Below are 23,534 nucleotides of genomic sequence, written 5' to 3'. Positions count from 1 at the left end.
CTGCAGCTGCAACATCCCACAGGAAGGGATGAGCAGGCTCAGAGTAGGCTCAGAGCAGGCACAGAGTAAGCTCAGAGCAGGCATGGAGTAGACACGGAGTAGGCTCAGAGCAGGCTGCCCATGGTGTGTGCAGATGCTCCAGTCCCTAAAGCATTGGCAGCTCTGGGGGAAGCAATTCAGTTTTCACTTGGGGCTTTGGGAACAGGCTGTGCAGGCTGGGAGAGGAGCAGTGCCAATGGAGGAGGGCTCGGGAATGCTGCTGGGGTAGGGGGCTCTCCCTGGGACTGCTTTTCTCCAGCAGTGGCAGGACAAGGGGAATGGTTTGCAATGGACAGAGAGAAGGGTTGGGTCAGATATTAGGAAAAAGTTGAAGAGTCACCAAGGCAGTGGCACTAACAGCATTGCTGTCCTACCCTGGCTTGCCTTGTGGGCTAAATCTTTAACCAGATCAAGGGTTTAACTTTATCAGTAGCTGGAAAAACGTGGCACCACTTCCCTGGGGCAAAGTATCCTGATCCCTGCAGAAATGCCTTTCCCTGGGCCTCACTCAGCAGCTCCTTTGCCATGGGGACCCATGGGACCCTCTGGAGCAGCCAGGCCCCCATGCCAGATCTGGGCTCCCAGCTGCTTTTCCCTCCAAAATCACGATTTCCACAGCCCCAAGGAGGAGCTGGCACTTCCCCTGGCAGGGTGTGTACCTGGTCATGGATTGCCCTTCTGGTGGGCAGTGCAGGAGGGAAGCCACCCCCGGAGCAGAGGCCTCTGTGTCCCCTCAGGGGAGCCCCCAAAATCCCCCTGCCAGCCCCACCCAGCCCTGGAGAACCTTGCACATCCCCTGCCCAGAGCAGGATGATTGATTATCGTTATTAGAGGTGCAGAACAGTTTCTGTGCAGAGCCAGGTGGCTCAGGAGCAATTCGTCACCCACCGGCGAGGGGGGCCGGGCTGTCCCTCTGTCCCTCTGTCCCTCTGTCCCTGCCGCGGTGGGAGCTCTCTGCAGCCTCGGCAGGCTCCGGGCTGTCCCTCTGTCCCTCTGTCCCTCTGTCCCTCTGTCCCTGCCGCGGTGGGAGCTCTCTGCAGCCTCGGCAGGGTCTGGGTGCGGCCGGATGGAGCCCAATCTGATGGGCACGGGCAGGGCTTTGGCAGCGGCACAGCCGCAGGGCAGGGCTCCGACCTGAGCTGATCCCGGTGCCCTGGGGCATCCTGTGCGATAAGGAGCCGGGACGGCCGCCCCCAGCCCCCGTGCCCAGGGCTCAGCTGGCAGCACCAACACAGCCACAGTGGCACAGGGGTGATGGGGCAGTGGCAGCCCCAGCAGTGCCAGCCCAGGCTCAGCTGGCAGCACCAGCACAGCAGGACAGGCACAGGGGTGATGGGGCAGTGCCACCCCAGCAGTGCCAGCCCAGGCTCAGCTGGCAGCACCAGCACAGCAGGACAGGCACAGCCGGTGCGGGCAGTGAGGGGGGGCTGTAATGACGGTCCAGCTCAGCAAAGGTAGCAGAGCATGAAAGCAATTTCACACTTTATTAGACAATTCAGGTGCCAGCTGCACCAGCCTGGAGCGAGCGCTGCTGTTCACGGCTCCTCTCCTGCTCTGCAGCCCCGGGCTCGCTCTCCGTGGGGCTCAGCCCCTCCTGGGGCCACGCTGGGCCCAGCAGGCACATGAGGGGCCAGGGAGGGTGGCCTGGGGCTCGGGCTGCTCCTCGTGGGCCACCATGGGCAGGTGGCAGGGAAATTGCAGCACAGGCTGGCTCTGCTGGGAGCCAGCTCAGCCTGGCAGCGTGGGCAACCCGAGCTCTGTGCCTAAAGCCACTTGGGCTGGCTGTGCCCTTCAGCCCAAGTGGCCACTCTGCTCCTCCTGGCTCCCTTTGCCCTCTCCTTTCTGCACCCCGTGCTGAGGGGATGGCTCTGGGACTGGGGTTTGTGGCAGCTGCTTTTTCTCACACCTCCCTGCCCCCGGGGTGCCCCAGCAGAGCCGATGGGCACATGGACACCTGGGCACTCAGCCATGCTCCTGGCATCCCGGGATCTCACCTGGGATGTGTTTTGTGTCCCTGCCGTGTCCCCAGGGAGCAGCAGGCACACGGAGCTGCTCCCGGCACGTGGCTGGGCTGGCACCCGCGCCCTGGGGACACCGTCACACCCCGCGGGTGGACAACATCCAAATGCCTGCACGTCCAGGATATGAATCAGCCCGGACAGGAGCGCAGCAGCCGCTCTGGGACACCCGGAGCTGCCCCGGAGGCTGCTCGGGCAGCCAGGCAGCGCCGCTGCCAAATTCCGGGCGGGCTGGAGGGCGGCTCAGGGGCGGCAGCGGCTCCTCCGGATCAGCCCCGGGCACGGCAAACCCCTGGCCTGGCATGCACTTCCCTGTTTGCACGGCTCTGTTCCCCGGGTGCCAAGCATGGCACGGTGGCACCGGGCCAGGGCCGTGCCTAACCTTGACCTGGCTCCTGTTGAGCAGCCGGCCCTGCCCAGCTGTCCCCCCGTGCCCCCGGGCGCAGGCACGTTCCACCGGGCCAGCCAGAGCATTCCTCCCGGGAGAGCCTGTCCTTGAGAGGCTATTTAAAGGAACACTTGTGCCCTTTATCTTCCTTCATGGCTGGGCTGGAAGAGCCCCGTGCCCTCCCGTGACTCCAAGAGGGCATTTCCAGGCTCAGGGCAGCAGCAGTGCCATGAATTTGGGTGAATTCAGGGAGAAGGGAGGGATGCAGGCACCCACCTCCTGCAGCCAAGCACCAGGCCCCATCCTGGGGACAGACCCCTGGGAAAGGTCCCCTGGCCATCGAGGCTGGCAGCAGGGCTGGGGGGAACTGCAGGGCCCAGCTCACCCAAAGGCTGGAGGAGCCACAGGAACTCATTGCCCTCTCCCTGCAGGGTGTGCAGCCCAGCCCTGACCACCCCAGATCTCCTTCCAGGGGCAGATCAGGGCCCAGGCAGCAGCAGGCTCAGCCCTCCCTGTGCCACCATCACCTTTGAGCCCCCAGAGGGTCTCAGGCACCCGAGGGCTGTGGAGCAGGGCCTGCCCCACTGCTGCCATGGCTGGCACGGGGCTGATTGCTTGTGCACCCCACCGAGCTGGCAGGAAGGCGACTCGGGAGGGAAACCCGACCTGGTGGGATTTGATTAGGGATGGAAAAATCCAGAGGAGCCACCTGCAGGGAGCTGGAGGGGTGAGCCCTGTGGCTGCAGGGCCTGGCCTGGGTGGGCAAGAACAGACACACAGCCCCTGCTCAATGACCCTCGTCCCCAGCCTGCTCATTTTCCCTTGCTGAGGAGCCCACCAGCCTCTCCCCAGGCAGGGAGCGTCCCCAGGACACGTCCCCAGCTCTGGCACTGCTGTCCCCTCCCAGGACTGGTGTAGCTGAGCATTTCCTCAGGCCTTTCAATGGCACCTGGGCAGAGGTGGCTGCCCCCCAGCCACCCCACAGGTCCAGCTGAAAGGAGGGTGAGCCCCACTCTGCCTCACACCAGACCCCAGCCCCACACAGGGCACTGCCTGGGGCTGTCCCCACCCGCCTGGCACCTGCTCAGGGTTGGTGAGGCTGTGCCAGCCCTGCCCCGCTGCCCAGCCCGCAGGCACGGCCACGATGGGGAGCCCGTGGGTGGCCGGGAGTGCTGCTGCTGCCCCGGGCAGGGCAGGGCAGGGCAGGGCAGGGCACCTTTGATGCGGGCAGCCCAGGCGACGCCAGCCGGGTGCTCCTCTGGCCTGGGTGAGGGATGGGCAGCGTGCGGTGCCAGACCCGGGGCGCTCCTGAAGTCCCCTCTGGCACCACGGCAGGGCTGCCCACCCCAGCCCCATCAGCATCCCCTAACAGTGCAACCGCGGGGAAACTGAGGCACGGATACCTCGGGAATGGTGGGAGGGGGCTCTCGGGTCTCCAACCGAGCCTCAGGTCAGGACCGACACGGATCGATCCTCCCAAAAACCTCTTCCATGGGACCTGTGCCAGCCCGCCGGGGATCCGTGCGGGTCGCGGGGGAACGGGGTCCCGGGGGTCCCGGGGGTCCCGATCTCCGTGCCCCGGGCGGTGCCCCCGCACCAGCGCTCGCAGTGCGAGCCCAGCAGGCACCGGGAGCGGGTGCGGGGCGCCCTCTGGTGGCCCCAGCCCCGCGCTGCCACAGGGCTCGGGCACTCAGGTGCCCAGGGAGGCATCCTCAGGTGCCCAGGTGCCCAGGGAGCCAAATCCTCAGGTGCCCAGGGAGACAAATTCTCAGGTGCCCAGATGCCCAGTTTCTCAGGTATTCATCTGCCCAGGTAGCTAAATCCTCAGGTGCCCAGGTGCCCAGTTTCTCAGGCCCTCAGGTGCCCAGTTTCTCAGGTATTCAGCTGCCCAAGTAGCCAAATTCTGAGGTACTCAGGTGCCCAGTGCCCAAGTGCTCAGGTACTCAGGTTCCCCAGTGCCCAGGTGCTCAGTGCCCAGGTGTCCGAGTTCCCCCTGCCTGGCTGAGGACCCCTCTGCAGTGCTGCTCCTCTGCTGCTCAATCCTGCTCCAAGCAGGGACGATGCTGCCCCATCTCCCCAGGACACATTTGTCACTTGCAGGGATTGCAGCAAATCCCTGCATAACTGCAGCCACCTGCCCTCACTCCCTGGTGCTGCTTTGCTTTGTGCCAACACACACACACAGCGCCTGGCACCCTCACACCTCCTATCAAAAGGTGCCTCCCAAGTGCCATCCTCATGCCCGTTTCCCTCGGGTGCCTCCCACCACCTTCCCAGCCGGGGGCTGCCTCCCTCCAGCATCTCCTGTGAGGTTTCCTCGGGTGCCAGGCTGGCTGCTCCATCCTTGCCCTGCTGGGGCTGGCACGCTCACACGGGCAGGCTCCAGCCCGCCGGCTCCTGCACGGGCACGGTCACCAGGTAGCTGGAGGGCACGTAGCCCCTCTGGCCGTTCACCTCCACCAGGCTCCACTCCGTGCTGCCCTTCTTGTCGTGGGGCTCCAGCAGCAGCACGGGCTGCCCCGCCTGCAGGCTCAGCTCCTGCGGGCTCCGCGCTGCGAAGGAGAAGCCGGCCACCACCTGTGGGAGCAGGCAAGGAAAGAGGGAGGGAGGGGTGATGCTCCCTGAAAGCTTTCACAGGTTCATGTTCCATGGCAATCTGTCCTGTTCCTAGAAATAAATTAGTAGGTTCGTGATTTTTTTTGATAACACCTTCTGTGACTACCACTGTAATTCAGCATAACATATTGATTGTGGTCTGTTTCCTCATTTCTGAGTTCACAAGAAGAAAACGCATCAGTTTTAGTTTTAGAGCAATGCTGTCACTCTTCTTCAGATCAGAGAAAAAAAGCTACACCTTCTTATCCGAGACCTTAAAACTATGATCTCGTTTTCCTGGCCACCACCTGTGGGAGCAGGCAAGGAAAGAGGGAGGGAAGGAGGGAAAGAGGGAGGGAGGGAGGAAGCCCTGGCCACCACCTGGGGGAGGCAGGCAAGGAAAGAGGGAGGGAGGGAGGGAGGGAGGGAGGGAGCCCTGGCTGGAGCTGGGAGTCAAGGTGGGAAGGATGTGGCAGTTCCCAGAGGGCAGCACAGCAGTGCCATGGATGGAGGGACAGGGGACCCACCAAGGACAGTTCTCTCACCCTGTCCACCCTGGTGCCAGCAAGGGGGACATCTGGAAAAGCAGGTCCCCCTTCCCAGCCACACCAGGAAGAGCAGGGAGCTGGTGGGGTCGCTAGAAATGGCCCCAAGATTGTCCCCCACTCTCACCTGGAACGTTGGGGTGAAGGTGGCCACCTGTGGCCTGGGAGCTTCGGGGGATGCATAGGAATGTCTCCTTCTCTCTGTGTCACCGTCCAGGCCCAGCAGCTGCATCAGAGGCTGCTGCACCTGCACTGGGCTGTAGGGCCGGAGCTTTGCAGCAGGAACAAACCCTCGGGGACCTGCAGGACACAGACACACCCAGGTCACGGGGCCCTGCTGCCTGGCACAGCCAGCACTGGCTGCAGGAGACAGGAATGGCAGTTTGGCTGTGCCTGGCATGGCACAGCAGCCCTGTCCAGCACGAGGGGACACGCAGGAGAAATGCCCACCAAAAAGGGAATTCCATGTGTTTATGTGTGTGTGGATCACCCTCCCCAGCCATGACACTTCCCCTGGGGAATCAGCCAGGGCACCTGAACCTTACAGCTGGTGGCAAAGCTCAGGTGGCCTTGGGCTGAGCACAGCCTGGAAGGGAGCACAGGAGACCACGGCCTGCTGCTTGAAAGGAGGGTGAATCCAGGAGAGGAAATGAGTGAGGTGAACGGGGCCCTGGTGCCAGGGTGAGGAGAGGCTGCCCACAGTGCCCACAGTACCTCCAGCATCCACCAGCCACCTGCTGGTGTTGCCCTTGGTGTCGGCGCTCTGCAGCAGAGCCACGATCTGTCCCCTCAGCAGGGTCAGGTCCAGCTCTCTGCTGCCACTGATGTTGCTGGTCACTTGGTAGAGCTTGTCTGGGCCGTGCTTGCTCACAAGGGAAAGGACCTTCCTCTCCTCAGCAGGGGTCAGGGGCTGGTGGGGAGCACGAGACACAGGAGCATCCCATGAGACCCCACTCCTGCTCTCCTTTCTGCAGGACCACATCCCAGGGACAGCTTAGGAGCAGAAACTCCTTCACACTCCCCACTCCACCCCCAGGTCTGGTGATGAGAGTCCAGAACCAGCAGAGCTGAGCTCTTCCATCCCTGCTTATCCCCAGCTCTCAGGGGCTTGGGGGAAATCCTGTGGCACCCCCTGGGCCCCATCCCGGGCCAGCCTCCCCACCAAGGGCATTTTCTGCACTGGGAAGCCACAGCCCAGTGTCTCTCTATCCAGCTGGCCTGAGCCATGCCCTGCCCTGCCCCTACCTGTGTGCCAGGGCTGGGTGTGACCGTCTCAAAGGCCTGGCAGAAGGCACGGAGCTGGGCACCCGACTGCTGCAGGCTGTCCTCCACCACCTTCCAGAAGCTGGGCAGGGCCATGTGCCCATGGGGCAGCTGTGGAGACAGACTGGGATCAGGGAGGGCCCTGAGGGAGCTCTGGGCAGGGGCAGAAGGGAAGCAGGAGGATGGAAAGGGGTGAGAAAGCAAGAGAGCAGAGCTGACCACTGAATTCACCTTGCACAGGGGATCAAAGGTGCTTCTCTCTGGCTTTGAGCTGCACCTTGTTCTGCTCCTGGTCCTGGCTCAGGCCAGGGCTGTGCTCCCCCCCAGGGCTCCCTCCCTCCCCATGTGTACAAACATCAGGGAGGAGTTTTGAGCAGTGAGGAGTTCTGGGAGACATCTCCCAGGGGATGGTGCTGGGGGAGCTGTTCCCCAGCCCAGGAGCTGCCTTTCTCCTCCCTGCCTTGCTGGCACGGGGCTCTCAGGAGCTCTGAGCTCACACTGATCTCTCAGACAGCAGCACATCAATAAATTACCAGCAGCGTCCACAAACAGAAAGCAGGAGTTTCTGACAGTGCAGAAGAGAAAAATTGCCTTTTTCCAGGAAGGAAGGAAGGAAGGGAGATCCTTACAAATGCTCCACAGTCTGCAAGGGCAGGTGGGCACAGCAAACCTTCAGTGTCTGAGAGATCAGCAAACCCTGATGTCTGAGAGATCTCCCAGACCTGGGGAAGGCAGTTCCAGCTCAGCCCCTGTGCCTGAGGGGTCCCACTCACCTGCTCCAGCTCCTTCTCTGCGTGGTGCAGGACCTGGGCAGCCAGGTCCAGCTGCAGGGCGCTGAAGGAGCGCAGGATCTGCCCCAGGAGCTGCACAGCCACCTGGTTGAACTGGGGCAGCTCGGCCACCAGCAGGTCATTGATGGCCAGGTAGGTGTTCATGGCAGCCTCCTCATCATAGCTCACGGTGCCCATCTCGCTCTTCCTCTCCTGGATCTCCTCGTAGTCCAGCAGCTTGTCCAGGCGCTTCTTGACCAGCTGCTGGGGCCCCTCCAGCATGTCTGAGAGGCTGCAGAGGGGCTGCCACACCAGCCTGCCCACACGCTGCTTCTGCCAGGGGAGAACCCCAGTTTCCAGGTGAGCCCCCAGGCAGGAGCAGCTGCCAGCCCAGGGGCAGGGGGCAGAGGCCTGGGGGTCTCTGTGGAATGGGGAGCACTGGGACATCTTTCCCTGAGGGCTCACAGGATGCCAACCACCACAAACCCTTGGAAGGGAGCCTGACACAATTCCAAACCTGTGATCCATGGAAAGAGCTGGGCAGGACCCTGGAATGGCTCAGAGCAGCCTCAGCTGAGTCTCCCCCCACACCCCTGCCCAGAGCCCATTTAAGGGCCCTCTGCCCCTGCCTCGGGGTGTTCTGGTGTCCTCCCCATCTCCCTGGAGGCACATGGGGCACACACTGCAGCCCATCCCAGCCCTGGCTGGGCTCTGGGGCTGTGCTCTTGCTGTGTCCCTGTCCCTGCCCTCCCCTGTCCCCTGGAGCTGCTCCCTCCCTCCCCGTGCCAGCGACTGCAGATGGATCCTGTTACTCACTCCTGGCTCTGCCTGCTAAGCTGGGCTCTGGGGGACTCTGAGGACACTGGGGTGCCCTCAGCTGCTGGCTGCCAGCCCCCAGTGTGCCTGGCAGAAGGTGGGGAGCTGCAGGAGATGTGCAGGGCAGGAGCACTCACAAACTCGGGGAACACGGTGCTCTGCAGGAGCTGCGAGAGGCGGCGGTGCTGCTGGGCTGGCCCCTGCTCCATCTGCAGGTCACACTGGTGCGGGCTGGGCTGCAGGAACGCCTGCAAGGGAGGCAGCACCACGCTCCTTTAGCTCCTTCCCAATAATCCTGCGTGGGCAGCCCCTGTCAGTCTTTCCTGCAAGGTCTTTCCAGCCCAGGAATTGCTGCTGAACCCTCGGCCACTCCCCGAGGCTTTCCTGATAATGCTGTGTCTGGGGATTGCATGTTTGGCCAGCACTCAGATTTTTATTTTCCTCAGATGCCCCAAGGGATTTCCATGAGAAAATCGTAGCAGCTGCTGACCCAGGTGATTTCAGAAGGGCAGTTTGTTGTCAGGACTGATCTGGGGACATTTCTGCCTTATACACATTATTAAAGTGAGAATTCCCAGGCTGAACAACACACGGCCTTTTCAATCATTTAAGACCTTGAAATAATGATAAGTTTAAGGACGGATTATTCTCAACTGACACCAGCTCAGACAGTGTTGTCAAAGCCTCAGCTTTGGTTTAAACTCCCCTGGACCTGAGCAATCCTTGGGTGTTGTGCAACCCCCTGACACAACAGCTCAGCAGCAAATCCCTGAACATCCCCAACAGCTCCTGCTTTCCACAGGGCTTGGAAGTGTTCCCCAATCCCAAGGAACAGCTCCTGAGGGGATGGGGCCAAGGTGTTACCTCTAGGTGGCCCAGGTAGGATGCCATGTTCTCCTTCAGCGTGGCCACACTGGATGCCACACACTGGAACTTCTCTTCCAGGTCATCATATTCCTTGTCCTCAGTCTGTAAGGAGAGAGGCAGCTTGTCACCAGCATGGGCAGGGCTGAGGCCCATCACTGGGGGCTGAAACAGCAGCCAGGCACCTGCCTGGAGCTCACAGGGCAGGGCAGACCCTGGGGGGCTCCATGAATCTGGGAAGGAGTCAAAACATTGGGGCAGGCAGCAACAAAGCTCTTGGTGTGCTCGTGGTGCTGGGGAACACTGGGACGTCTTTCCTTTTCTGGGGGGCCCAAGGGTCCTGCAGGTCCTTTGGAGGCCAAAGTGCTGCCCTGCAATGCTCTGGGGTGGGGAGGGAGGTGTGTCCCTGCATTCCTCTATCCCACTGCTCCTTGGCATGATGGAGAACCAGGAGGCAGCACCAGCCACCCCACCCCACCCCACCCCACCCCACAGTGGCCTTGCCCTCCTCATTCTGCCATTGAGGCACTTGAGGAGCAGCAAAATGCCCCAGAAGCGGCGCAGGGAGGGGCAGCAGGTGCCCGGGTGCAGGTGAGGGCTGCCCACCTTGGCCACGATGCCAGCCTCGTGCAGGAGGAGCCGGCTGAGGCGCGTGGTTTTCTTGGCGATGGAGTGAGTGTTGAGGCGCGCCAGGCGCGCCCGCAGCGTCAGGTGCTCGGCCTTGGTGTATTTGGTTGCTGCCTCGGGTGGGAGGACACAAAATAACGGGGGAAAAAAAAGATCAGAAGAGGAGACTTCATGGCTGAGCAGGCAAGGAAGGTGAGCAGCACAGGGGCTGATCAGCAGGATAAGCACAAGCCACATCAAAGAAGGGAAGGACCAGGAAAACCAAAGAGAAAGGTGAGCTCCCATCTATGGGGAGCCTGATTTCTCCTATCCCAAGGGCAGAAGTGTTATTCCCCGTTCCCCAGCCCCAGGAATGTGGACAGACTGGTTTTGTCCTTGGCCCCCCATGCCACCCTGCTCCTACAGCCTTTGGGTCTTGCCCACAGTGGCACTGACAGGACCAGAGCAGTTCCAGGAGCTGCCTGCACAGAGTCTGCAGCTGCACCAGGCAGGATTGAGTGCAGGGCAGGAGAGCTTTGAACTGATTCAAGTGGGAATTAGTGCCCAGGACAGCACTGGGGCTGGGCTGGGTGCTGTGCCCCCTCCTGCACCAAGGCCCTGGCCGCTCACCCACTTCCCGGCGCCGTTTGTACTCGTTGATGTTGGCATTGACCTGGGCCATGGCACGAGCCGCTGCCTCCAGGGCTGAGTGGGCACTGGCGCTGCTCGGGGTGTTCTCCAGGATCTTCCCCAGCAGCAGGGGGTACTTGGTGACCCTCTGCACGGGCATCACCAGGAAGAAGCTGAGGTCTGAGGCGCCCGTGTGAGGCCTGGTGGAGAGGGGAATTGCTCAGGGTTGGTGTGTGGGGCTGGGGAAACCTTCCTGCCCTGCTGCTCTCCACGGCTTCTCTGGGAGTGTTTGAGGGACAGAGCAGCCCAGGGCATCTCTGGCTGCTCCCTCCAGCCCTGAGGCAGTGGCAGCCCTGGGTGGGTGTCCTGCCTCCCTGAGCAGCTCTGTGCTTGTCCAGCCCTGGACACGGGACCAGTGGGCAGCAGGGAGGGAAGGTGTTGGCAGTGTCTCCTTCCCACCCACAGGAAGGCACCCATCTCTCTGTTGGGAATCACATTGTCTGTGCCCAAACAGTGAATCCCAGGAGCTCCTCCACTGTTTGAGAGCCCCCCAGACAGTTCAGGTCCCCTAGGGCCAGCCTGTGTCTCTCTGGTCAATGTGGGGAGGATGTGCCCTCCCTGGGGAAGGCAGCAGCTTGGATATCACCCATCCCTTCTTTTGGGATCCATCATAAAAGATCCTGAACCAAGAGTCCAGGACAGGCTGCCAGGAAATGCCACAAAGGTGGTGGCCATGATATGACACCCAGCCTGGTGACACAGATCCATGCAGGAAGCTTGTCCAGGGAGGAGAAGGGCAAAGCCAGGATGTGAAACAGGGACAGGGAGGTGGTGGCTCAGCAGAGGGACCTACACGGTGGCATTGAGGGTGTCCAGGATCTCCTCCTGCAGCCGGGGGTCCCTGCGGTAGCTCTCCACCAGCTGCAGGGCATGGTCGTAGCTGGCACAGTAGATCTTGTAGACAGCCTCCATCTCTTCCTTGAACTCCTGGAACAGCGTGCCTGGGGAAGGAGAGTGGGGCTGGGGAGGAGGGTCCTTTCCCATGAGAAGGCAGGGGTTTATCCCCAGCCTGCTGGAAGGACAAAGCCAGTGGAGCAATGCCAATCGTGCCAGAGCAGGGCTCTGCCCCCGGGCACCCTGCTAAACTGGGCCTGCTGCTGTCCCCATCACCCTGCAGGCTGGGCAGCTCAGCCTAGGGTGGACACGGTGGCACCAGCGCTTCCCAGAGCCAAGGCAGGAGCAGGAGGTGCCAGGGCAGGGGGCTGGGCTGGCACACCCCCACATGGGGGCACAGGGCAGCCACTGGCACTGCACCACTTACTGATGCAGAGCAGCTGCTCCTGCCCCGGGCCGGCTGTGGCCTCCAGCCCCTTCAGAAAGCGCCTGGAGACATGGAGGATGTCATCAGTGTTAGAGAAGAGTCCTTCCAGGTCCAGCTCGGGCAGCTGAAGGGAACAAAGATGGCCCAGGCTAAGCCAGATATGTCAGAGATGGACCAGGTGCTTTAGAGGCACTGCTGGTCACCTTCTACCTGCCCCATGGGACACCCCAGTGAGTGATGCTGTGTTTCAGGAGTCTTTGGGGATGCTGAGACCTGTCTGGGCTCCCAGGTTAAGGTCGTAGGGTGGCTGTACTGGGTCAGACCCAATGTCCATCCAACCCCAGAGCCTGGCTGGTGAGGGGGAAGGAGCACCTGCAGTGATTTGGGCATCTCCCAGCTGTGGACAGATTCCCCCTGCAGTCCCCTGGCAGGGGTGCCCATGTCACCTGCTTGTCCTGGAGGTGTGCCCGGATGTCAGACACACACAGCTGCATGTTGTGCACGTAGCTGGCCTCGGTGCTGAGGAGCTCCTCCACGGCCAGCCGCTGGCTCAGCTCCATCCTGTCACAGGGCATCTCCTCGTACACGGCCTCTTCAGCCTCAGCCGCATCCTCAGCGCCGGGCTCTGCGCTCGCCATCTCTGCAGGGCACTGCAGGGGTGGCAAAGGCAGCCCTGGAACTGGTGCTGTGTGCCCAACCCAGCTCAGTGCCCGTGCTCCCTCCCCTGGACCCCACAGCACATCCCCAGGGACACTCAACCCATCTGCACGCTCCAAACCCATAAAACCATCAGGTGCTGCGAGGCAGGAGCAGGCTGGCTGCAGACACCCACGTGTGGCAGGCAGGGACTTGCCACACACACGTGCCCATGCTCTGGTGACCGTGTGTGGGGCTGGGGTGCAGGCAAGGGGGTCCCCGGGTGCCAGCAGGGGCCTGGCAGCTGCCACCCAGCACTGGGACTGTGCAGGGACCCGTCCCCGTGGCAGAGCAGGCTTTGCCACCTCCGCTCCAGCTCCGTGCTGCCAGGGCCAATTGTTCCCTCCCTGCCTTGGCTGCCGGCGCCTGGCACCTTGCCTGGCATTCAAGGGTCCTGTTCAAAGTACAAAGAGTGGTTCTGCAGCGCTGGAACAAGAGATGTTTCTGTGACAGCAAGAGCTGCTTTAAAAGCCACTGGGATGGGGGAGAAGTGGGCAGAGCTGCTGATGCCTCTGCCAGATGCACTGGCAGCCCCTGGTACGCAATGCCAGGGCCCTGCGTGGCACAGCACACTCTCCTCTCTGCCGTGGAAATTCTGAGCTGATTCCCGGTATTTTCTTCTCATGAAACACACTCTGCTCTAACTGATACCAGGGAGGATGAGCAGCTCCCAGAGCATCACAAACAGTGCTTGGCTGCTGGCAGGAAGGCCTTGAGAGAGAGGGAGGTGTGGCACAGGCACAGCTGGGCTGTGACCAGCCCCCGGCCGGGCAGGATTCCTGCCAGGCTCCCTGCGGAGGAGGAGAGGAGGAAAGGCAGGACAGAGGTGGCAGATAAAGGCCAGATGGCACAAGCAGCAGCACAGCCTTTGCCCTGCCTTGCCTCCCCAGCCAGTGCCAACCTCCACAGCCAGACTGCACCGTGCCAGGTGCCCCCTTTGGAGGCTGCAGCCCCTCTCCCTGTCCCCACCAGGTCCAAGTGGCTGATGCAGCTGCGAGCTGTGGGCAGGGCCGCTGTCCCCTCCTGGCACATGCCCACTGCTGGGCTTGGCACAGCCAGCAAAGTGGCATTGGATCTCCACTTGCCCGACAGGAGTGTGTCACCCTGCCAGCTGTCACCCCTGCCCTCTGGGACTTGGCTGCCTCCCCTGCCTGTGCCTGAGATGGGACATGGGGTGGAGGAGACTTTCCTGCACCCCTCTGGGTGCTTCCCACGTGTCCAGGCAGAGGGACTCCCATCAATCCAGTGCCCTCTGCCTGGGGTGGCAGCAAAACCCCAGTTCAGTGGAGGCAGGTGGAAAGGCTCGATCAGAGACACCCCCTGAGCCCTGGAAGGGTGCCCTGCAGCTCAGGCCATGCCAGTATTGGGGTGAGCCTAGTCCCTGCAGCAGCATCCCCAGGGCACAGAGCTGCTCTGGGGGGGTACCCCAGGCTACAGAAACCCCATTGCCTCCCCTCACCCCCCTGGCCTGAGACCTCAGAGGGACAAGGGGACAGTGCAAAAGGAAGCCGCAGCATTTCTGGGCAGCGTTGGAGCAGGCAGACAGTGCAGGAGGAGGTTTCGTTTTCCCAGCCCCCCCTCCCGGGCAGCTTCCCGCATTTGAGCTGTCACTGCTGCCTCGGCTGCTGCCAGCACCCCTGTCCCTAAGGGGGGTCTGGGTATCCTTGTCCCTAAGGGGGGCTGCGGGCATCCCTGTCCCTAAGGGGGCTCTGGGCATCCCTGTCCCTAAGGGGGGTCTGGGTATCCCTGTCCCTAAGGGGGGTCTGGGTATCCCTGTCCCTAAAGGGGGCTCCGGGCATCCCTGTCCCTAAGGGAGGTCTGGGTATCCTTCTCCCTAAGGGGGGCTGCCAGCATCCCTGTCTCTAAGGAGGCTCCGGGCATCCCTGTCCCTAAGGAGGCTCCGGGCATCCCTGTCCGTGACGCGGACACCGGCCCGGCCCTCCCGCGCCCCGGGGTCGCCGGCTCCGGGCCCGCAGCTCCCACCGCGCCCCAGGAGCGTCACCCCCGCTCCTCAGCCAGCCCAGCCTCGCCTCTACCCCCCCGAACCCCCCGGCCCCGGCTCTCACCTGCGGAGCGGGCGGGGTTGCGCAGGTCGCCGTGCCCGGCCGCGCTGCCGCTGCTGCGGGCACGGGGGATCCCGAGCGGGGACTGATCCCGAGCGGGGAATGATCCCGAGCGGGGGATGATCCCGAGCAGGGGATGATCCCGAGCGGGGGATGCCCCCAACAGGGCTGATCCCGCCCCGGGGCCCGGCCCCGCCGCTCGGGGCCGCGGCAGCCGCAGCCGCTCGGTGTCGGGCTGAGCGGAGCGGGGCGGGCCCTGCGTACGCCCGGCGGGCGGGGGGGGGCTGGCACCGGCTGGCCCGAGAGCACCGCCCCCGCAGCACCGGCATCGGCACGGGCTCCCGTCCGTGAGAACGGCCCGGCCGAGCCCCCGGTCCCGATCGGCCCCCGCGGCCGCCCTCCGTGTGCCCCCCGTCCGTCCGTGCAGCCCCCGGTGCGCTGTGCCGGCAGCAGCTGCGGGTGGAGGGCAGGGACACACTGGGAGAGCAGGGACACACTGGGAGATGATAGGGGACACACCGGGAGATGATAGGGGACACACCGGGAGGGCAGGGACACACCGGGAGATAGGGGACACAAACTCGCCCCTGCCACCAATAGCAGGGACCGGTCCCCCATGTCTCCCCGGCATCGCTGTGGTTCCCATGGACAGCCCCAGCGATGCCCTCCCTGCTGTCCCACAGCCCGTCCCAAACGCGCAGGGTTCCTGCCGTGTTATCCCAAGGTCAGGCGTGTCCCGGCACTGCCCCTGTGCTCTGCTGTCCCTTACCAGCTGCTCAGCCTCGGGAATGGGGGCAGAGAAAACAGAAATGAAAATATAACCGAGGAAGCTCAGACATGGGGAACCAGTGCCTACTTGGCATGAAGCTGTTTCTTTTTTCTCATGAGGTGTTTGCACCCTTATAAACAAGCTATTGAGAAGAGACAGGCTGTTCCCTTGTCCTGACCACAGGGAGCAGGTGGCAGCACCGGGGTTTTTCCAGGCTGACCCACAGTGTACAGAAAGTGTCACTGTGAAAAGGACTCTAAGTTTTTCAGTGACACGTGCAGGACAAGGCAGCGTCTGTGACCAGATCAAAAACTCCCCATGGGCCAGGACAAGCTCTCTGGCACCAGCCCTTCCCTCTGGGTCCCTTTGTGGGACCCTTTCTGATGTGGGCTGGACAGGGCAGCACGGGGACCCACACGCACCTGCTCCACTTGCTCCCAGCCAGTGCTGGTGCCACAAAGGCCATCCTGTCCCACTGCTTGTCCTGCCACAAAGGCCACCCTGTCCCACTGCTTGTCCTGCCACAAAGGCCACCCCGTCCCACTGCTTGTCCTGCCACAAAGGCTACCCTGTCCCACTGCTTCTCCTGCCTGCCTCCCATCCTGCCCACAGAGAGACAAAACTCATGGAGCTGGCTGGCTGGGTGGTAAAGCACCCCAGGAGGATCATTCCCAGGCTGGTCTGTGCCATATGGGCTCAGACAGTGACACGGCCACAGGAGGGACCCACACGGCTGGGCAGCGAGGGCATTACCTGGCTGTGGCCAGGAAGGGCACACAGAGGTCCTTCCTTCCTTGCAGGTGGCAGCAGGGCTTCAGTGCTTGCCCAGGTGCTCTCTGAAGCAGCAAGAGGCCCTTTGGGCTGGCATTGCTCTGATGCCAGGGGTTCTCAGCTCCATCCTGCTGCCATGGGGACACATCACAGCTGCTTTGCTCCCATCAGCACATTGTGGGTGATCCAGGACAGGAACCACGAGGGAATCCCAGCAGGGCAGAGCTCCCTCCTCCCCCAGCATCTTCATCCCACCGGGCAGGACCAACACCCCCATCCCCAGCTCCTCCCCGGCCAGCTCACACCACGGGTGTTCCCTCAGGCATATTTCCCATTCCAGTCTGCTTTTTCAGAGGCAGGATAGCCTGGCTCCAGCGAGTTCCTTGCAGGATGGGCTTGTCCTTCTTCCTGACAGCTCCTTCCCTCAGCACAAGCCGTTTCCTTCCTGCCCTGCTGCTGGCACCACACACCGGGCTGGGGCCTCACCTGGGCGGCTCAGGGAGCCCCGGAGCGCTGTGACAGCGCTGTCACCGCTCCAGGGCTCCCCAGGAGGTGTGGCACGGGCTGCCCGCCCTGGCCCGGCTCTCCTTACACCAGGAAAACAAACAGGCGCCGGCTGGTCGAGCGCAAGTGTTTGTGTCCCGGGCTTGTGGGCAGGTGAAGCCAAGCTGGAGTGTCCCAGCAGGGTGGGCTGTCCCCTGGCACCCAGCTGAGTGCGCTCCCACCCTGCCAACACAAACCTGGCAAGCTGTGCCAGGGAGTTTGGGTGTCCTGTGAGACCCTGCAGGGAGGCAGGACCGGCTTCTCCTGCAGCAGAGCCAGCTTTGTGCAAACCCATTGCAAAACTGCTGCTCCCAGAGCAGGGTGAGCCACGTCTACAGCATCACCCAGCCCTCCCCAGACCCACTGCCCCTGCAGGAGAGCATTGCCCAGCCCTCCCCAGACCCACTGCCCCTGCAGGAGTGTGTGCCAGCCCTTCTCTGGCAGTATTTAAGGAAAAACCCAACCCCTTTGGGTTTTTCCTTAAATACTGCCAGAGAAGTATTTGGGCTGGTGGGACTCGATCCCCTGGGACACTCCTTGTGTGATGAGCACAGCCTCAGCAGGGGCTGGGGAAGCATCTGATGATGGTTCTGTGCTCTGGCTCCAAACAGGACATGGTGAAAGCCTCGGGAGGAGGGAGGTGGATGGGAGGCAGGAACATCCAGGCAGAAGGCATCACTCACCCTGGAATGGGGTTATTTCCACCCTACATCTCACCCTGAACTTGCTGGCTCCTGCAAAGCCTTTTGCTGTTTTGCCTTTTCCCAGCTACTCCAAGCATTAACGCTCAGGATATTGGGATGAAAGCTAAAGCCATCAGGGGGCTCTCTGGGAACGCTCCAGACAAGCTTGGAGTTAAACAGGGCTTGCTCAGAAAATAAACACGGCTTCCAGCCATGCAAAGCACCACAGCTCAGGCTCTGCCTAAGAACAGCAGGTGGGGGTTCCTCCCCCAGCAGCACGTTTGTGCAGGAAAGTTACATTTCCTCAATTTAATCTCTTCCATTCTTACTGTTCTTGGGATTTCTTTCCTGTCTAGAAAGGACCTGGTGACCACAGGATGGAAAGGAAAACACAGGGAGAAAAACAGCAGCTCAAGAATGCGCTCCCAGGTGCGTTCTAATCACAAAACTTCCTCCCACACAGGGAGGCAGGGCTCGGAGGTGGACTTTGCCTGCAGCCCCACTGCGTGTGCTGTGCAGCTCCAGCCACTGGAAAGGAGGGAAAAGCCTGTGAAATTAAAGGTGTTCATTCTGCTGAGCTTGCCACCAGCACGAGCAGCTCCTGAGAAACCACAGGGATGTCATTGCTTCCTCTTCCTTCTTCCCTCCCCAGCTAATGTGCTTAGGAGGGAGGGAGGGAGGATAATCCCATCAGGTACTCCCAGGCAGGTGGAAATGGTGTCAGCTCCAGGGGTCTGCATGGAGCTGCAGGCTCCAGCCCATGCCTGCACCACGAGGCAGAGCCCAGCCTAAAAATAAGCAGATAGGATTTGATCTAGGCAGAATAAATGAAGAGTCAGCTCTTTATTCCCACGAGGGTTATTTATGGGCCTTGCAGACATCTCCTTCATGGAGGAGGCTTCAGCCCCTCTTGGCCTCTCTGAGGCTACAGCATGGATCCTCCTGGATCCATGTTTGTGTGGTTGAAGCTTCACATCCACCAGCCTCTGTGGTCCTTCCCTCTCCCCTCTGCTGCCCTGCCTTGCTTTCCTACACCAAGATCTCCATTTCTCTCCCAGGGCTGGTGGCTCTGGGCCTTTCACCCATTTGTCACAAATCCCTGTAGCCAGCTGAGCCAGCTGGTGCTGGCAACAGCTCAAGGAGAAAGCCAGAGGCTGGTGTGAGGGCACTGAGATATTCATATTTCTGCCCTGACAGAGGATCCTGCTCTCTCAGGAGCAGCATGGAGAATGCAGGGGCATGCACAGTCCGTGGGCACCTGGGCTGGAATGCAGGCAGAGATGGAGGTGTCTGCAGCATCCTGCAGCTCTGGAAGGAAGGACAGATGTGCCCAGGCCAGTCCAGCCCCACACAGGGCCACCCACACCCCACCAGGGGCAGTGCCAGTAAACACACCTTGCCCAAAGCATCCCACAGGGCACCCCACCCTTCTGCCTGCAGCAAGGAGGTAACAAGACATGAGAAAAGCAAGAAGAGCTCAGAAAATTCTGGTGGTTTCTGCTGATTACTCATTTGCACTGATCCAATACTGATCTCCTCCCTGCCTGACTTTGTAGGATTTCTGCTCCAGCCACGTCATCACAACCACCCACCCATGGAGCTGGAACTCCACGTGAGCTCCTCCTCCTCCTCCTGCTCCCCCTGCGGGCACCCCACACACCCGGGCACCCCGGGCACCCCCTGCCCACAGCCTGCCCCGGGTGCTGCTGCTCTCCTGTGCAAGGTGAGGCAGTGAGGAGCCAAGGGGAGGCACATCCCCTGGGAGTCGCCTTCTGCTTTGGGGTCAGACACCTCTGGAGTCCCACCAGCTCCTCCAGGCAGATTCCTGCAGGAGTTTCCTGTTCTGGAGTGGCAGCAGCAGCTGCTGCCTGCGCAGGAGGAGCTGCAGGAGCTGACTCCTCTTGCTTCAGAGAGAAAGGAGGGGTGCCAGGGAGGAGAGAGCCCCCTCAAGCTGCTGAGCCAGTCCCTGGGAAGCCTCCCCATCCCTTTGCCCACTGATGCACCCAGGAATGGCTGTGCCATGACAGGGCTCGTGTCTCTGCCACAGACAAGTGTACCAGGTGCCCCTTGAGAGAGCCACTGGGTGTTGTTTCACTACTGAGGGCAGAAACCCAGCCCAGGGGGCTCAGCTGGGGCTCACAGCATGGTGAGGACACCTAAAGCAAAGAGCAGGCAGGTCACCAGCTCCAGGCTCTGCTGGGAAGGAGGGCAGGGCTGAGCAGCCCTGAGCTTTGTGCTACAGCCTGGGGAAGTTCACAACCAAGAGCTTTTTCAAGGGAGCAGCCTAGGTCCCCCTTCATTTTGGGAGAAATGATCACCAGAGGCTTTAGAGAGCTGGGACTGCTGGGGCTGCCAGGTGCCAAGGCTGAGAACACAGGGGGATGTGGCTGAACAAAGCCAGAAGGGATGAAAAGTGGTGGAGGTGGGAGGGAAGCTCCAGAGGCCCCTGGAGCCTCAGCAGCAGCAGCAGAGGGGCTGCAGGACCAGCTCATGGTGTGGCCCACACGTCCTCCTCTGCCCACCACGTCACATCAGAGCAGGGAGGATGTTTTACTGGGGAGGAGTTTGTTGGGAAAAACCCCCAGCAGCAGCAGCTCATGCCATGGAATATGAAATGACAGCCAGGAATCGCAGTAGTGGTGGCACTGAGGCCTGCCAGCTCAGCCTGCTGCCAGGTACAGCTCAGGATCCCCCATGCCTGTGGGGTTAGCCCAGCTCTGGCTGTGTGGATCTTCCTGCCAAAGTGGCAGTGCCTGTCCAAGGTTACTCTGCCTGTCCACTGCTTCTGCTGAGAGCAGAGCTCCCCTGTGTGTCAGCAGCCATTGCTTCACCTCCTCCCTGCAGCCACAGCGTGGTGCAGTGTCAGAGGGACGTGTCCATTATTAATGAGTCTCCATTATTAATGAGATCCCAGCTCTGGCAGCTGCCCTGACTCACCAGCCCACGCCCCAGCTCCTCCCCAGGCCATGCTGGTGAGAGCACCAGCCCTGACACCCTCTGCCTAGCCTGGCTCCTGCTCTGGGCCAAGGGGGATCAGGGGCCATCCTGCAAGGATGGGGAAGGAAACCTGCACTGTGAGATCTGGCCAGGCCTCCCAGCAGAGCCCTCAGGGACAGGGGAAAAACCTGCCAGGCACAGCAGTTACAGGCAGGAAAGGAAGGGCTGGCATGAAGGGTTTGTTTTCACAGCTAAGGGATGTTACCTGTGGGCAGCCATTGAGTGTGTCCACAAATTATCTGGAAAAGGGCAGGGCCAGCAAACTGAGTGTGTTTGGCACCAGCACTGAGCTTTTTGGAGCTGCTGCTCCATGTCCCTGAGCAGGGGACAGCCAAGGGAACTCAGGAAAGGACAGGGAAAACACATAAAAACCAGTCCCAACACTGCCAGCCCAGTGATAGACTCTGAGTGGTGCATCTCCTCCCAGGAAGGGAATCTTGGGGGTCCTGCTAAATGATGCTTCCAAAACGCCTGGAGCAGAGAAAGCAGAAACTTGACTGTTGGAAATGAGCAGGGAAGAAGCAGAGGATGAGAAAGGAAGCACTGGCACCGTGTGAGCTGGGGATGTGCCCACGCTGGGGATGCTGCCTGCAGCTCTCCTGGCTTCCTTGTCTCCAGAGGGGTGTGCAAGAGGCTCAGGGAAGGGAAGCAGGGATGCCCCAAGCCCTGCAGCAGCCTCTGCATGAGGAATGGCACCGTGGGCAGGAGAAGGGCTGTGATGCAGATCTGCCCTGCCTTGGGAGGCGTGTGAGGGCAGGGAGGGTGATTACTCACCAGCCCTGCCCCTGCAGGAGTACAGGCTCCAAACGAAACTACCTGCAGGGAAGTTTGGGATGAGGAAAAGGAAGTGGCTCTTGGTGCAATGTATAGTTAAACCATGGAGCTCCCCACCACAGGATGTGACAGATGCAAAGCATTTAAACAGGAACCGGATGAATTCATGGAAGAAAAATCCTTTGGGTTATTAAAGACAAAGAACCACCACCTCTTCCTTAAGGCTGGAGGTCTGGGGGGAGCTCAGGGGATATTCCTGGGACAAGAACACTGCAAACATCTGCTGTGGGCCACAGGCAGAGCCAGAGCAAGGGTGAGCTGTCCCGTGGCTCTGACATGCTGTCCTGAGATGGAACCAGAGATCAGGAGCCTCCTGGGAACAAGGCACACCACTTCCTCCCCCAAGGAATGCCTGCTGCACCCCAAGGCTTGTTCACCCTATGTGAGCACTGAGCACTCCTTCCTTCCCTTCTGGACTGAGGTCTTTTTTGTCTCTCTGCAGAGGGGAGGCGGGTCCCACATGTCTGAATTTTCTTGAGAAGTTTCAAAGTGAAAAATCTCCTCAAGAGAAGGCAGGTGGGATCCCAGTCCCAGGAGTGTGGCTCCACCAGCCCAGGAACATGGGCTTGCTGTGTGGGGACGTTGTTCAGTCACCACACATTCAGGGGACACAGACACCCAGCATGGGGACTGCCTCACTCAGGATCCTGATGAGTCCTGGGCCTGAGCCACACGAGATTTTGATCTGCTCCCCAGGTACTGGTGGGTTTGGACTGGGCCAGCAGCACTGTAATGGGGGTGAGGTGTCCTGGCTGGGTGACATTTCTGTGCCAGGCATCAGCCACCACCTCACAGGAGCTGCTCAGGAAGGAGTGTGGCTATGAGAGCTCAGGTGGTGACAAATAATTCTGTCTGCATTTCCAGCCAGTCTCAGTGCCAAGGAGAGCAGGCACAGGGCAGTGACCAGCAGAGCTGTGCTCCCATCATGAAGCCACTCTGCAGCCAAATCTGGTCCCTCCAGCTCTGCAGCAGCAGGGAGCAGTCCCTGGCAGGATGTGCTCCCCCTGAGCAGAGGATGATGCAGAGGGAGCCTGTGCTGTGGGTGAGGAGCTGCAGTCGGTGCAGAGCAGGAGGGAGGTTCATCCTTGCCCCTGCTGCTCCCACGTTTGCATTTTGGGTGTTTGTGGAGCACCCTGCTCCTCAAGGCACCCAGATGCTTCCCAGGGCTGTCCCCCTGAGCAGCAGATCAGCCCACAAGCTGCCTTGTGTCACAGCTGTCCCCACAGAGCCACCCAGCTCTGGGGCTGAAGCTGGATGTCCCCACCATGAGACCCCACAGAGCCACTCCTGGGGTGCCTAAATATGGGCTGGAGTGTCCAACATGGGCAAGACTGCAAACCATGGCCCTGCTCTGTGCTGAGCTGCTGCTGATTAGTGCTGAAATTCGCTGAGGGCCCAGCAGTGAAGGAGCCCTTGACAGAGCTCATTCCCAAGTGCATGCAGGCAGCACAGCCCGTTCTGCTCCCTGAAGGACCCACCTGTCCTGGCTGCTGCTCCAGGGGCTGTAGGGCAGGGCCTTGTGCGTCAAGGGGCTGATGGACCCATTAGTGGTATTTCCAGTGCTGTGCTGACAATAACATGTGATGAGCCTTTCCTCTTATCTGGCACTTTCCACCCCGTGCTCTTCCCAAACGCAAATGAGCTCGTGATGATCTTTGGAGGAGGGGAGAGAAAAAAATTCAGGGACAATCAAACAGCATCTCTCAGCTCATTGTTGGGCTTTTTTTAATCTCAGCAAGCATCAGCTTTTGAATGACCTGAAAAGCTCACCCATTGAGTAGGGAAGATGTTCAGGCAGGAAGGAACTTGCTTTAAAAAAAGAGAGGAGGGCCTGTAATGTCCTGACAGGGGAACTCAGTCTCTGCTCCTGTCCACATAATTTCTCCCCCAATGTGTAAAGAGATCCAGAGCACCCCGAAAAGGGGGTGATGGGGCCACTGGGACAGACTGGAGAGCAGCAATGTCCAGCAAGCACAGCCAGAGCCTGCATGGGACCAGCTCAGGCACTGCACCAGCTGCCTTTGCTCCTCTTATCCTCCCCAGCATCCTGAACCACTGCATACGACATGTACAAAACCCATGTTCCCTAAAATGGTTCAAGAAATTGCACTTAGGAGGATGATTTACTCCCAGGTGTATCAGCTGTCATCCAGCAGCTGAATTATTTTGTGTTAGAGCAGACTCACCTCAGTGATTTGAACCTGACTGATTTAAGCAGCCACAGAGGAAATGTGCCTTGGATGCCAAGTACCAGAACTCTGCACACCAGCAGGGTAATTAATTCAAGAGCACCAGAGAAGCTGCTGCCGAAGACTTCTCCACA

The 23,534-nt window shown here is 60.9% G+C and overlaps 1 protein-coding gene across 3 annotated transcripts; it reads right to left on the bottom strand.

Moving 5' to 3' along the window:
* Nucleotides 1–1,504: 1,504 nt before the first annotated feature.
* ARHGEF37 (Rho guanine nucleotide exchange factor 37) lies at nt 1,505–14,877 on the bottom strand. Of its 3 annotated transcripts, XM_071443619.1 has the most exons (14): nt 14,767–14,835; nt 14,618–14,715; nt 12,302–12,505; nt 11,856–11,979; nt 11,388–11,535; nt 10,535–10,734; nt 9,905–10,035; nt 9,299–9,403; nt 8,572–8,682; nt 7,622–7,951; nt 6,831–6,959; nt 6,300–6,495; nt 5,713–5,885; nt 1,505–5,022 (listed from the first exon to the last, which is right to left on the bottom strand). In XM_071443619.1, exons 3-14 carry the CDS (start codon nt 12,491–12,493, stop codon nt 4,813–4,815), a joined length of 2,049 nt encoding a protein of 682 aa, XP_071299720.1. In that variant the 5' UTR covers nt 12,494–12,505; nt 14,618–14,715; nt 14,767–14,835; the 3' UTR covers nt 1,505–4,812. The 3 variants fall into 3 exon arrangements, with proteins under 3 accessions (XP_071299720.1, XP_071299719.1, XP_071299718.1); XM_071443618.1 differs by having other exon boundaries at nt 7,622–7,948; nt 14,618–14,877; XM_071443617.1 differs by lacking the exon at nt 14,767–14,835.
* Between the last annotated feature and the right edge of the window lie 8,657 nt (nt 14,878–23,534).

The sequence above is a fragment of the Agelaius tricolor genome, unplaced genomic scaffold, assembly GCF_023055355.1.
Source record: "Agelaius tricolor isolate 1412-34295 unplaced genomic scaffold, bAgeTri1.0.p SCAF_18, whole genome shotgun sequence".
Taxonomy (NCBI): domain Eukaryota; kingdom Metazoa; phylum Chordata; class Aves; order Passeriformes; family Icteridae; genus Agelaius; species Agelaius tricolor.
This window is presented reverse-complemented; position numbering and strand designations above follow the sequence as displayed.

What these genes read in the sequence shown, in the direction of transcription:
- ARHGEF37 (XM_071443619.1), bottom strand. Translation starts at nt 12,493, where the DNA reads ATGGCGAGCGCAGAGCCCGGCGCTGAGGATGCGGCTGAGGCTGAAGAG. An exon ending in CCTACCTGGGCCACCTAGAG is followed by an intron (nt 8,683 to 9,298) that starts GTAACACCTTGG and finishes CCTCCCTTGCAG; the next exon opens with GCGTTCCTGCAGCCCAGCCC. An exon ending in CACCCAGCCCTGGCACACAG is followed by an intron (nt 6,496 to 6,830) that starts GTAGGGGCAGGG and finishes GCTCCCCACCAG; the next exon opens with CCCCTGACCCCTGCTGAGGA.